The 12,344-nt window shown below is 41.8% G+C and overlaps 1 protein-coding gene across 1 annotated transcript in view; it reads right to left on the reverse strand.

Moving 5' to 3' along the window:
* Nucleotides 1–226: 226 nt before the first annotated feature.
* The window catches only part of mogat2 (monoacylglycerol O-acyltransferase 2), a 49,998-nt gene continuing 37,880 nt past the window's right edge, over nt 227–12,344 (reverse strand). Inside the window, exons 3-6 of the mRNA XM_062974478.1 lie at nt 11,819–12,023; nt 8,770–8,944; nt 7,657–7,856; nt 227–2,565 (exon numbers count right to left, since the gene is read on the reverse strand). Coding sequence (XP_062830548.1) covers nt 2,411–2,565; nt 7,657–7,856; nt 8,770–8,944; nt 11,819–12,023 — 735 coding nt within the window. The 3' untranslated portion in view covers nt 227–2,410. The remainder of the gene's footprint in view (nt 2,566–7,656; nt 7,857–8,769; nt 8,945–11,818; nt 12,024–12,344) is intronic.

The following is a 12,344-nucleotide window of genomic DNA, read 5'->3' on the forward strand; positions in this document are numbered from 1 at the left end:
CAGAAGAGAAGGGAATCGAATTTTGCACTTCTCTGTTAGCACAAAGTTGTGCCGTTTCCATTTTGTGTGTGTTTTCTCCTCGATCCTCGGGCTCTGCTTGGTAACAGGGATTCCAGTTTTCCTCTGTGAATTGCTGGAAGGTAATGCCATACTACACTTCCAAATAAGTACAAAGCCAAACCAAGCAAAAAACAGACTTTAAATAAAGAGACAATACTACGGTATGCTTGTTTTTGCAATGTTTTTATTAAAAATAGCAAAAGAGGCACAATGGAGAAGGAGTGCATCTACGCTGTAGAATTAATGCTGTTTGACACCCAATTAACTGCTATGCTATGGAATCAAGGAGGTTGTAGTTTTAGTCTTCTCTGGCAAAGAGTGCCGGGGGGGCCATCAAACTATAACTCCCAGGACCCCATAGCATTGAACCAGGGCCGTTAAAGTAGAACCAAATTGCATTAATTTTACAGTTTGGAACAGGCACAGGTGTTTTGGACTTCAACTCCCACAATCCCTAACAGCCTTGGGCTCTTTGCTTTTCCGCCGGCCAGATTCAGTGTTGTCCTGTTGATTTTGTATCTCCTTTCCCTACATCTGAAAATAAAACTCTCCCGTTTCCTGCTCTCATTTGTATATTGTGTACAAGCCCTCGTCCTGAAGAATTTGGTATACAGTAGACTCTCCGTTATCCAGAACTCAAGCAACTGGCAGAATATCAAAGACATAATACTTTCAATGCTTTAAATAAGAATTCAAATAAAATTGATTTTTATCTGCACCTTAATTGCATACTGCATCCACAATACTATTTTAATAATACAGCAAAGAAAGGTTGGTGTTTCGATTCTGCGAGGCGGGGTGAGCTCCCATAGTTAGCCCCAGCTTCTTCCAACCTAGCAGATCGAATACATGCAAATTTGAGTAGATCAATAGGTACCGCTCCAGTGGGAAGGTAACAATGCTCCATGCAGTCATACCATCCACATGACCTAGGAGGTGTCTACGGACAACGCCAGCTCTTCGACTTAGAAATGGAGATGAGTACCACCCCCCAGGGTAGGACACAACTATATCATGGTTTGCAAAGGCACTGTGCTGTGTGTGTTAACTGTAAAATGAAGTGCATGAAGCCGATTGGCTGAGCCTGCAAAGATCAGGGGGTTGATTTGATACTGTTTCTGTTCTGCTGCTGCAGAACCAGTTTGGACAAGTTTTTCAGTGCTGACTGAATACTGCTGTGAAGAGAGCTGTGTACTCAGAGAGGCCTTGCTATTTTGAGGCCTGTTTGCTGCTGAGAAAAGAAGGTGAAGAACCAGGACTGTCTTCTTGAGGGACCATTGTAAATACTACTTTTTTTTAATGTCTTGGAATCAGTAAAGTTTCTGTAGTTTTCCTGAGTGGTGGGTGATTCTGGAGCGCGGGCACAAGTAAGATCTTCCATTTATCATCTCCAATCTGCAACAAACTAGACATAATGTCAAGGGGAAACCTTTACCTTTAAAGATGTACATTGAGTTATGTCTGTATTTCATGTCTTAATTTGCTCTTAATGACTGTATTTCAATATTGATATCATTAATGCAATTTACAGTATGGGGTATATTAGACCTACCATATATACTCGAGTATAAGTCTAGTTTTTCAGCCCTTTTTAGGGCTGTAAACGCTCACCTCGGCTTATACTCAAGTGAGGGTCCTGGCCTCACTCATATTCAGGTCTGCTTATACTCGAGTATATCGGTAATCAGAGTTGGACAGTATTATCTTATTAAAGCCTTTTTATTATCTTAAATTACGGTTTTATATAAATGTTCAAAAACATTTAAGCTACTGATGCTTCAATTAATGTAATTTTATTAATATCTATTTTTATTTTTTAATTTGACCCGTAGCTGCTGCATTTCCCACCCTCGTCTTATACTTGAGTCAATAAGTTTTCCCAGTTTTTGTGGTAAAATTAGGTGCCTCGGCTTGTATTCGGGTCGGCTTATACTCGAGTATATACGGTATTTTAATAGTAACTCTCAAGGAACCAGAAACTACATTTATCTGGCATCTACCAGTCCCCACGAGTGCTGGTTAACTGAGAGTCTACTGTATTCAGATGGGTGGCGACACCATGTAGACTGGACTCAAATCTATCTGTCTATCAACACTGAATCCGTTGCAGATCTAGATCTCAAGCAAGAACAATCAGTGCCAAAAGAATCAGCCAAATATATTCTTTGCTTGCGCACCATTGTGTGCATCTGGATGCAGAAGAGAAAATGAAAAATGTACACATTGTAGCACTGCATCAACATTTGTGCAATTGCGTATATACAGCTGCACTTGTGGCTTCTTCCTCACATTCTTGGGGATCCAACCCAGTGTAAACAGGGGAGTTAATGCGGATCATGGCTTTCTGACTTCAAACGAAAGAGAGATGCTTGTCCTCTGGAACGTTGTACTTCAGTTTATGGTCTTCGAAGAGCTTGCTCAGCTCCGCCATGTACAACTGGTGTAAGTCGTCCACTTCTTCTTGGCTGGGGTTGGGATTCTTCTCAACTGGAATGGGTTTGCCAACTGGGAGGAGGAGTGGGGTGAACAAGGGAGGGAGATAAGCAAGAAGAAAGAAAACATTTATTTATTTATAGTATTTATATTCCACCCTTCTCACCCCGAAGGGGACTCAGGGCAGATCACATTACACATATAAGGCAAACATTCAATGCCTTAACATAGAACAGAGACAGAGACAAACGCAGGCTCCGAGCTGGCCTCGAACTCATGACACTTGGTCAGAGTGATTTGTTGCAGCTGGCAGCTGGCTGCTCACCAGCCTGCACCACAGCCCGGCCCTTGGCTGAGGTCCTTCATGGTGCTTTCATGGTGCCCATCAGTAGAATCATAGAGCTGGAAGCAGGGCCGCCCCAAGGTAATTTTTAAGTATAGACGAACAGAATTTTGGCACCCCCACCCAAACCAATCACTGAAAAATAAAAGCATTGGATAAGCGAAAATGTTGGATAATAAGGAGGGATTAAGGAAAAGCCTAAATAAAGAACAACACTATGAAAACAAGGGAAATCCAGACAGGAAACAATCAGGGCCAGCTAACACCTCCCAACCAAGGATGCTCCCAGGGAGGAAGCAGCCAGGCTTTGAATCTGCAAGGCCATCAAATGCTAATTAAGCTGGCCAATTGCAACATTCACACTAGCCTCAAACAGACAAGAGCTCTTTCTCCCGTCCTGGACTTTCCACAGATGTTAAGCTGCTTTCCACTTGCTTCATATAATTTTATAAACCTGTCTGCAAAACAACTTCTTATTATGGAAATAATATGCAAACTATTTGAAAAAAATTGATTTCTTGAATGTTGGGAAACCCTGACAACCCTGATATCACCTAGGCCTTGAAAAATCCATGTCCTTTTCCCACAGAAATGGCATTGTTTTCAGAAAAAAATTATTTTGTACAGAAAATTCTATTTTTCTGTGCAAAAATCAAATGCATTTTGTTTGCACAGAATAGTCTTACACTATAGTCTTCCATACTCTGCAGTTTTTGACAACTTTCTTGTAGCAAGAAGAAAAATGGTAAAATGGTAAAAAAAAAAAATTTCGTGTCAAGAGCAACCTGAGTTGCTTCTGGAGTGAGAGAATTGGCCGTCTGCAAGGACGTTGCCCAGGGGACGCCCGGATGTTTTTGATGTTTTACCATCCTTATGGGAGGCTTCTCTCATGTCCCCGCATGGAGCTGGAGCTGATAGAGGGAGCTCATCTGCGCTCTCCCCGGGTGGGATTTGAACCTGGCAGCCTTCAGGTCAGCAACCCAACCTTCAAGTCACAAGGCTTTTATCCCCTAGGCCACCGAGGGCTCCATGGTAAAAATGACTATGCATCTTTTCTTTTCTTTTTTTTTGGCAAAAAAAGGCTTCTAACTGCATACTTAATGAATAAAGGTCTATGTAAAAGGTTCTTGGAAGAATGGATTTAAGTCATGTATATGTTTTTAATGCTTTTAAATGTTTGTATAATGTATTTTTACCAATTACTGTTAATGGTTTTAAATGTGTTGTTAATTTTATTGATTGTTTGGCATTGAATCTTGCCGGGTGTTGTAAGCCGCCTTGAGTCCCCTCGGGTGAGAAAGGCGGGGGTAAAAATGTTGTAAATAAATAAATAAAAATATATAAACCCCACTTACCTAGCTTCCAATAGAACTCAGAACCTCTGAGGATGCCTGCCATAGATGTGGGTGAAATGTCAGGAGAGAATGCTACTGGAACATGGCCAGGCAGCCCGGAGACCTGGCCTCGAGGAAGGGGCGAGAAGAAAGGCATTCGCCGCTTTGCAGAGCAGAGAAACGGCGCTTCTCTGCTTTGCAAAGCGGGGAATATCTTCCTTGCGGAGGCAGGCATGGTGGCGGAGGCAGGAGTTGCCTCAATGGCACCCCCTGCAGCAGGGGTCCCCAAACTAAGGCCTGGGGGCCGGATGCGGCCCTCCAAGGTCATTTACCTGGCCCCCACCCTCAGTTTTATAATATAACATATTGTATATACATATAATATTGATAATAATATTATAATGTAATACAATATAGCACTAATAATAATACCATATAATAATATTAATTATATATTCTATATTACATATAATATTACTAATAATATTACAGTGGTATAGTTCAATACAGTAGTATATAATGCTAATATTGTGCTATGCTAATAATATAATATATTGTATGTACATATAATTTGTAAGCCACTCTGAGTCCCCTTTGGGGTGAGAAGGGTGTGATACAAATGTAGTAAATAAATGCAGTAAATAAATAAATAATTAATAAATAAATTTTAGACTTAGGCTCACCCAAAGTCTGAAATGATTTGAAGGCACACAACAACAACAACAACAACAACAACCCTAATTAACTTGACTGTCTCATTGGCTAGAAGCAGGACCACACTTCCCATTGAAATCCTGATAAATCTATGTTGGTTAAAATTGTTTTTATTTTTAAATATTATATTTTTCTTTCATTGTTCTTGTTCTTTTTCTTGTTGTTGTTGTTTTTGCACTACGAATAAGACATGTGTGGATAGGAATTTGTTTGTATTTTTTTTTTCAAATGATAATCCGGCCCCTCAACAGTCTGAAGGATTGTGGACCGGCCCTCGGCTTAAAAAGTTTGAGGACCCCTGCCCTACAGGATGGTGCCACAGGCAACTGCCTAGTTTGCCTCGCGGTTGAGCCGCCCCTGGCTGGAAGAGACCCCCAGGGCCATCCAACTCTCTTCTATGATTCTAGATCAGGCATGGTCAAACTTGGGCTCTCCAGGTGTTTTGGACTTCAACTCCCACAATTCCTAACAGCCAGTAGGCTGTTAGGAATTGTGGGAGTTGAAATCCAAAACACCTGGAGAGCCCAAGTTTGACCATGCCCGATCTAGAATCATATGGTTGCTGTTATTTTGTCTTGACTAATGTTGGCCTTCCAACAGCATCTCTCCATCTCTGATTTTGCATTTTTACATCGATATCAAAACAGGGAGAAAATTCCACGATGGGGAAATCCTTTTTCAAATCAACACTAAGAGTTCCTCTTATCTGCCTTCTCACGGAAACTTCATCCTAATTGTGTTTGTCAGAGAACCACGGGCTGCCACTGTTTGAGGCCAACCTTGATCTATCTCATTAAACGTCTTCTGCTACAAGGGGTGGCAAAAGTGAGTAAAAGCACTGAGACGGTCCAAACAAGGTGTAAAACAATTACAGGTAATCGCCGCCTGTCAAATCCCATCAGAGAAGGTGACCTTACTTGTAGGGACCTGCCTTTTTGAATTAACCTGTTGAGAAGGATTGGCTGGATTTGTCCCAACCATGCCAAACTATAACTTGTTCACTGCAACCAAATACTAGAAGATGCAAAAGAACTGCTAGCTTCAATATCAAATGTAGGATCTCTGATTGTTTGGGAATGTTGGAGATATAGAGCCCAGATTATTCGGGAAGATTTGTACATTTTTTAGGGAACTGGGAACCTAGATTGTTTGAGATAATTCATGAGATACAATAAACTGGATCCCCATTATTTGGAAAAGTCAAATGACATACAGCATAGATCTAGATTCCCATATTGTTTGAAGGGTTTGTTGGTATTCAGCACACACATACGCACAAACGCACACACAAAATAGGATCGTTAATTGGGTTGTTGTGAGTTTTCAGAGCTGTATGGCCATGTTCCTGAAGCATTCTCCCCTGACGTTTTGCCCACATCTTTGGCAAGCGTTTCTCAGAGGTTGTGAAACAAAGCAAATGGGGTTTATATATCTGTGGAATAATGTCCAGGGTGGGAGAAAGAATTCTCATCTGTTGGAGGTAAGTGTGAATGCTGCAATTGATCACCTTGATTAGCATTGAATAGCCTCACAGCTTCAAAGCCTGGCTGCTTCCTGCCTGGGGGAATCCTTTGTTGGGAGGTGTTAGCAAGGCCATTCAATGCTAATCAAGGTGACCAGTCACCACATTCACACTTGGCTCCAACAGACAAGAATTCTTTCTTCCACCCTGGACATTATTCCACAGATACTGTATATACTCGAGTATAAGCCTAGTTTTTCAGCCCTTTTTTTAAGACTGAAAAAGCCCCCCTCGGCTTATACTCGGGTGAGGGTCCTGGTTGGCTTATATTTGGGTCAGCTTATACTCGAGAATATATGCTACCTTTATTATTTTTCTCTATTATTATTGGTATTATTACATTTATTATTTTTCTTTATAATTGTTGCTACTATTACATGTATTTTACTCTATTATTATTATTATTATTATTATTAATACATTTATTATTTCACTCTGATCTTATTATTATTATTGCATTTATTATTTTACTCTATTTATTATTACATATATTTTCCTGTATTTATTATTATTATTATTATTATTATTATTATTATTATTATTATGACAGATATTATTTTACTCTATTATTATTAAAAGGATACATAAGCACATTTACATTGAAGAAGGTGAAAATAATGATTTGATCAGAGTTGGACAGTCTTATCTTAAATTTGGGCTTTATGTAAATATTCAAAAACATTTAACCTACTGATGCCTCAATTAATATAATTTTATCAGTATCTATTTTTATTTCTGAATTTACCACCCTTGGCTTATACTGGAGTCAATGTTTTCCCAGTTTTTTTGTGGTAAAATTAGGTGCCTCGGCTTATATTCGGGTCGGCTTATACTCGAGTATATATGGTATTCCCTTCTTTTCAGGATGATGTCAGTGGAATCTCTTTCGTACATGTACTCTGCAGAATGAGGTTTGACCCCACTTTGACTGCCATGGCTCAATGCTATGGAGTTGTAGATTTACAAGGTCTCATGCCTTTTTTGCCAAAGAGGGCAAAAAACACAACTCCTAGGAGTCCATAGCATTGAGCCATGGCAGTTAAAGTGATGCCAAACTGCATTCATTCTCAAGTGTAGACACACCTCTTATTGTGATTTTGGAAAGTGCTGCTTGTAAAGTCTCAAACTCCGCTGTGCCTTTGCTTGTGCTCCATGCATTCTGGTCCTGAACCTTGGTTTAACCCTTTGGAGTTTAAAGTCATATAGACAGAAATCTGTTCCCAGTCTCCAGTTAATGAGAGAAAGCTTACCCACGGTGAAGATGGGTTTCCGATACGGAAGCAAGCCAAAGCTGTACTGGAAGATTCCTCTGGCGTGGAAGAGCGGAAGGGAGACCCCCATGAACCTCTGCAGGAGTTCTTGCGTGCTTCTCAGCCAGGAACCTGGAGGGTTCTCCACTTGATCAAACAACTCATTCTCTCCAAAGGAAAAGACGGGGACAAGCGAGGCTCTGGAAGAAGCAAAGGAAAGAACAAAAGAAGGGAAGAAGAAAGGAAGAAATGTCTTATATTGTCACAATTTTCACAGATTCAGCCTATGTTGTTTGAGGAACACCGCTTGGAAAAGGCACTTCTGCGCTTACAATTTCCTTCTGGCAGCATGTGGAAATTTGGAATCTACACTCCAAAGCAGAGATGTCATTTTTCACTAAGGGTGAATCTAGGTAAAGGTAAAGGTTTCCCCTGACGTTAAGTCCAGTTGTATCCGATTCTGGGGGTTGGTGCTCATCTCTATTTCTAAGCCGAAGAGCCGGCGTTGTCCGTAGACACCTCCAAGGTCATGTGGCCGGCATGTCTGCATGGAGCGCCGTTACCTTCCCACCGGAGCGGTACCTATTGATCTACTCACATTTGCATGTCTTCGTACTGCTAGGTTGGCAGAAGCTGGAGCTAACAGCGGGTGTTCACTCCGCTACCTGGATTTGAACCTGAGACCTTTTGGTCTGCAGGTTCAGCAGCTCAGCGTTTTAACACACTGAGCCACCGGAGGCTCCAAGGGTGCATCTGCACTGTAGAATAAATGAAGTTTGACCCCATTTTAACTGCCTTGACTCAATGCTATGGAAACTTGGTATGTTTACAAAGCCTTTCACTTTCTCCGCTTGTGCCTCACCAAATTGCAAATCCCAAGGTCCCATCGCATTGAGCCGTGGCATCAATTCCACGGTGTAGGTGCAGACCACATTTTCACCTGGGAAATGTTGGAGTATTTGTGCTCAAATTCATTACCTATCAACTCTAGTTGATGCTCAGTATGTCCTTTTGAATGGCCTCACCAGTTGTGAAGTATGTGATCCTCCTTAGGTCTCACGTTTTGGCCCTGAAATCTTAGGTCTTGAGATGGTCCTGACTTAGCCACCTTACCCATGCTGTAAGGCCTGCCGGACAAAGCCCTTCCGGTTGGCCAGCAGTAAGGTGAATGCTCCAGGCCGAGCTTCCAAGGCTTCTCTTGCCCCTCCGATGACAATGGTGAGCACATTCCCACCTCCGGGTTTCCTTAAGATGTTGCCAGCAGATTCCTTGTCAGAGGCCACCAAACCTGGGTTAGGAAATGCCGGAGAAGGAGAGCAAAGTGTTCAAACTGTTTGCAAAAATATAGCTTGAAAACATAAAAGGATAGTGGGGTCTTCTGAACTTGGGCTCTGGACTATCTCTTAATTCCTCAGAGGAGTGATCAACCAAAGGAAAAGAGAAGGTGGAGAGGGATGCCACGTAGGAGATGGAGCTAGCTTCTTATCTTCTGCTTCGGAAAACAAACCAATAGATTAAAATGCATGAAAAGACATTCCACCTAAATATTTGGAAGTACAGTAGAATCTCACTTATCCAACATAAATGGGCCAGCAGAATGTTGGATAAGCAAATATCTTGGATAATAAGGAGGCATTAAGGAAAAGCCTATTAAACATCAAAATAGGTTATGATTTTACAAATTAAGCACCAAAACATCATGTTATACAACAAACTTGACAGAAAAAGTAGTTCAATACGCAGTAATGCTATGTAGTAATTACTGTATTTACGAATTTAGCACCAAAATATCACGACATATTGAAAACATTGACTACAAAAATGCCTTGGATAATCCAGGACGTTGGATAAGTGAGACTCTACTGTACCACATTTCTTGATTGAGATTGGATTCTCCTTCTTTGAGGGTCTTTTAAACAGGTTGGATAGATTTTTTTTTGAAATGCGTTAGAATCAGAATCATAGAGTTGGAAGAGACCTCATGGGCCATCGTATTCAAAGCACCCCCAACAGATGGTCATCCAGCCTCTGTTTAAAAGCCTCCAAAGAAGGAGCCTCCACCACACTCCAAGGCAGAGAGTTCCATTCCTGAACAGTTGTCACTCACAGTGAGGAAGTTCTTCCTAATGTTCAGGTGGAATCTTCTTTCCTGTAGTTTGACGCCATTGTTCTGTGTCCTAGTCTCCAGGGCAGCAGAAAACAAGCTTGCATCCTCCTCCCTATGACTTCCCTTCACATATTTATATATGACCATCATCATGTCTTCTCTCAGCCTTCTCTTCTGCAGGCTAAACATGCCCAGCTCTTTAAGCCGTTCCTCATAGAGCTTGTTCTCCAGACCCAGCTTGTCAACATCTCCCTTGAATTGAGGTGCCCAGAATTGGACACAATTTGATTCCAGGTGTGGTCTGACCAAGGCAAAATAGAATAGAATAGAGGGTGAGCATGACTTCCCTGGATCTAGACACTAGACTCCTATTGACGCAGGCCAAAATCCCATTGGCTTTTTTGCCGCCACTTGACTTTGTTCGCTCATGTTTAACTTGCTGTCCATGAGAACAACATCCTGACAGATGTCAGGAATCCTGGTGCCCTAGCTTCCATTCAACAAAGAGTCTCTTCCTTTCCAAAGTAACCTTATTGTAACTATCAGGAGAGATGCCATCACAAGGAATTTTTTTGTCAAAACTGGAAGGACTCTCTTCCATTGCCTATCTAAAGTCTTACATTCCAGTTGCTCCTGGGATCATAAATCACACTCATCTCCTCGAAACTCAGATTTTTCCTCCTTTCCAAAGATCTTGGAAGCAATTGCCATTTATTGCCCCTGGATTACACCTTGTCAGATGACTCCTATACATTCACAACAAAGAGTATCACAATAAACACATTTCCCCATTGTTGGGCGAGTGGGCTTATTAACAAAAGATCCTCCCCATAAATGCACAGCAAAGTAACTTATTAGCAGCAGTGTGACCCAGCTCCGGAATTGATAAAAAGAACAAAACACATAGAGCAAAGTTATCTTGTCCTTAGGAGGTTTTTCTTTGTAGCAAAATAATATGGTTGCACTATTTACAAAAACAAGGTTTCCACAACACAAATAAAGTTCTTTTTACTTCCCTCTTTGCTTCCACACTATTCTTCTTTCTCATGTAGATAAATAGCTTTGCTCTCAAAGAGCCTCTTCTCACACTGAATTTACACAGGATCTTCACACAGTAGCCTTACACACAGCAGCCTTCACACTGGAGCTTCACACACAAGGCCTTCAACCTGGGGCTTCTCTCACCAAAGCTTCTCACACTGAGGTCATCTCACACTGAAGCCTTCTCATACTGATGCCTTCTCACACTGAAGCCTTTCTCACACTGAAGCCTCTCTCACACTGATGCCTTCTCACACTGCAGCCTTTCTCACACTAAGGCCATCTCACACTGAAGCCTTCTTATACTGAAGCCTTTCTCACACTGAGGCCTCTCTCACACTGAAGCCTTCTCATATTGATGCCTTCTCACACTGAAGCCTTTCTCACACTGAGGCCTCTCTCACACTGAAGCCTTTCTCACACTGACGCCATCTCACACTGAAGCCTTCTCATATTGATGCCTTCTCACACTGAAGCCTTTCTCACACTAAGGCCTCTCTCACACTGCAGCCTTTCTCATACTAAGGCCATCTCACACTGAAGCCTTCTCATATTGATGCCTTCTCACACTGAAGCTTTTCTCACACTGAGGCCTCTCTCACACTGAAGCCTTCTCATATTGATGCCTTCTCACACTGAAGCTTTTCTCACAATGAGGCCTCTCTCACACTGATGCCTTCTCACACTGAAGCCTTTCTCACACTGACGCCATCTCACACTGAAGCCTTCTCATATTAATGCCTTCTCACACTGAAGCCTTTCTCACACTGAGGCCTCTCTCACACTGAAGCCTACTCAGCTACAGGCACACCTGCTTATATTGAACTACAGCTTTCCTGAGTCATTGCTTCCATTTAACCCTTTCAGTGCTTGACTCACATTTTTGTAATTAAAAACACCTAGTTAATTTTTAATATTTCTGACACCCATTTGTTTCTCAATGCCTACAAGACATCAGGCAGGGGGCTGGACTAGATAACTCTGGTGGTCCCTTCTAGTTCTGTTATGCCTTACCTCCGCTCATGACGTAGTCGCGAAAGAATGGGGCTCTGAACCAAAGATCCAGCAGCATCAGATGAGGGCTCAGGCCTCTAAACATCTTGGAAAACCCTGTGGCTTCAGTGCAGAAATTGATGAAAGCCCCGGCCACCAGGACCCCGTGGGGATGGAAGCCAAAGAGGTAATTCTTGGTGGGATCCAAATCCGCCGTTTTCACCAACTGTAAGACCAAAGATCATTTTCAGTTCTTTCAGGAGAAAATGGACACTTACCTACTGGAGCATGATTTTTGGAAAAGGTGGGAGAAATTGTAGCCGATTCACACAATTACTGGATTACTGGATGCTTGTCTTGTCTAGGTACTACACTTAGAAATGTACAGATATAGGATGGGTTAAAAACAGTCCACATGAAAGGGATCTAGAAGTCTTAGTAACCCACAAGCTGAACATGAGTCAACAGTGTGATGCTTCAGCTTAAAAAGTCAACCATCTTCTAGGCTGCATCAATAGGAGTCTAGTGCCTAGATCAGTGGTTCTCA

This window comes from Anolis carolinensis, chromosome 3 (genome assembly GCF_035594765.1).
Source record: "Anolis carolinensis isolate JA03-04 chromosome 3, rAnoCar3.1.pri, whole genome shotgun sequence".
In the NCBI taxonomy this organism is placed as follows: domain Eukaryota; kingdom Metazoa; phylum Chordata; class Lepidosauria; order Squamata; family Dactyloidae; genus Anolis; species Anolis carolinensis.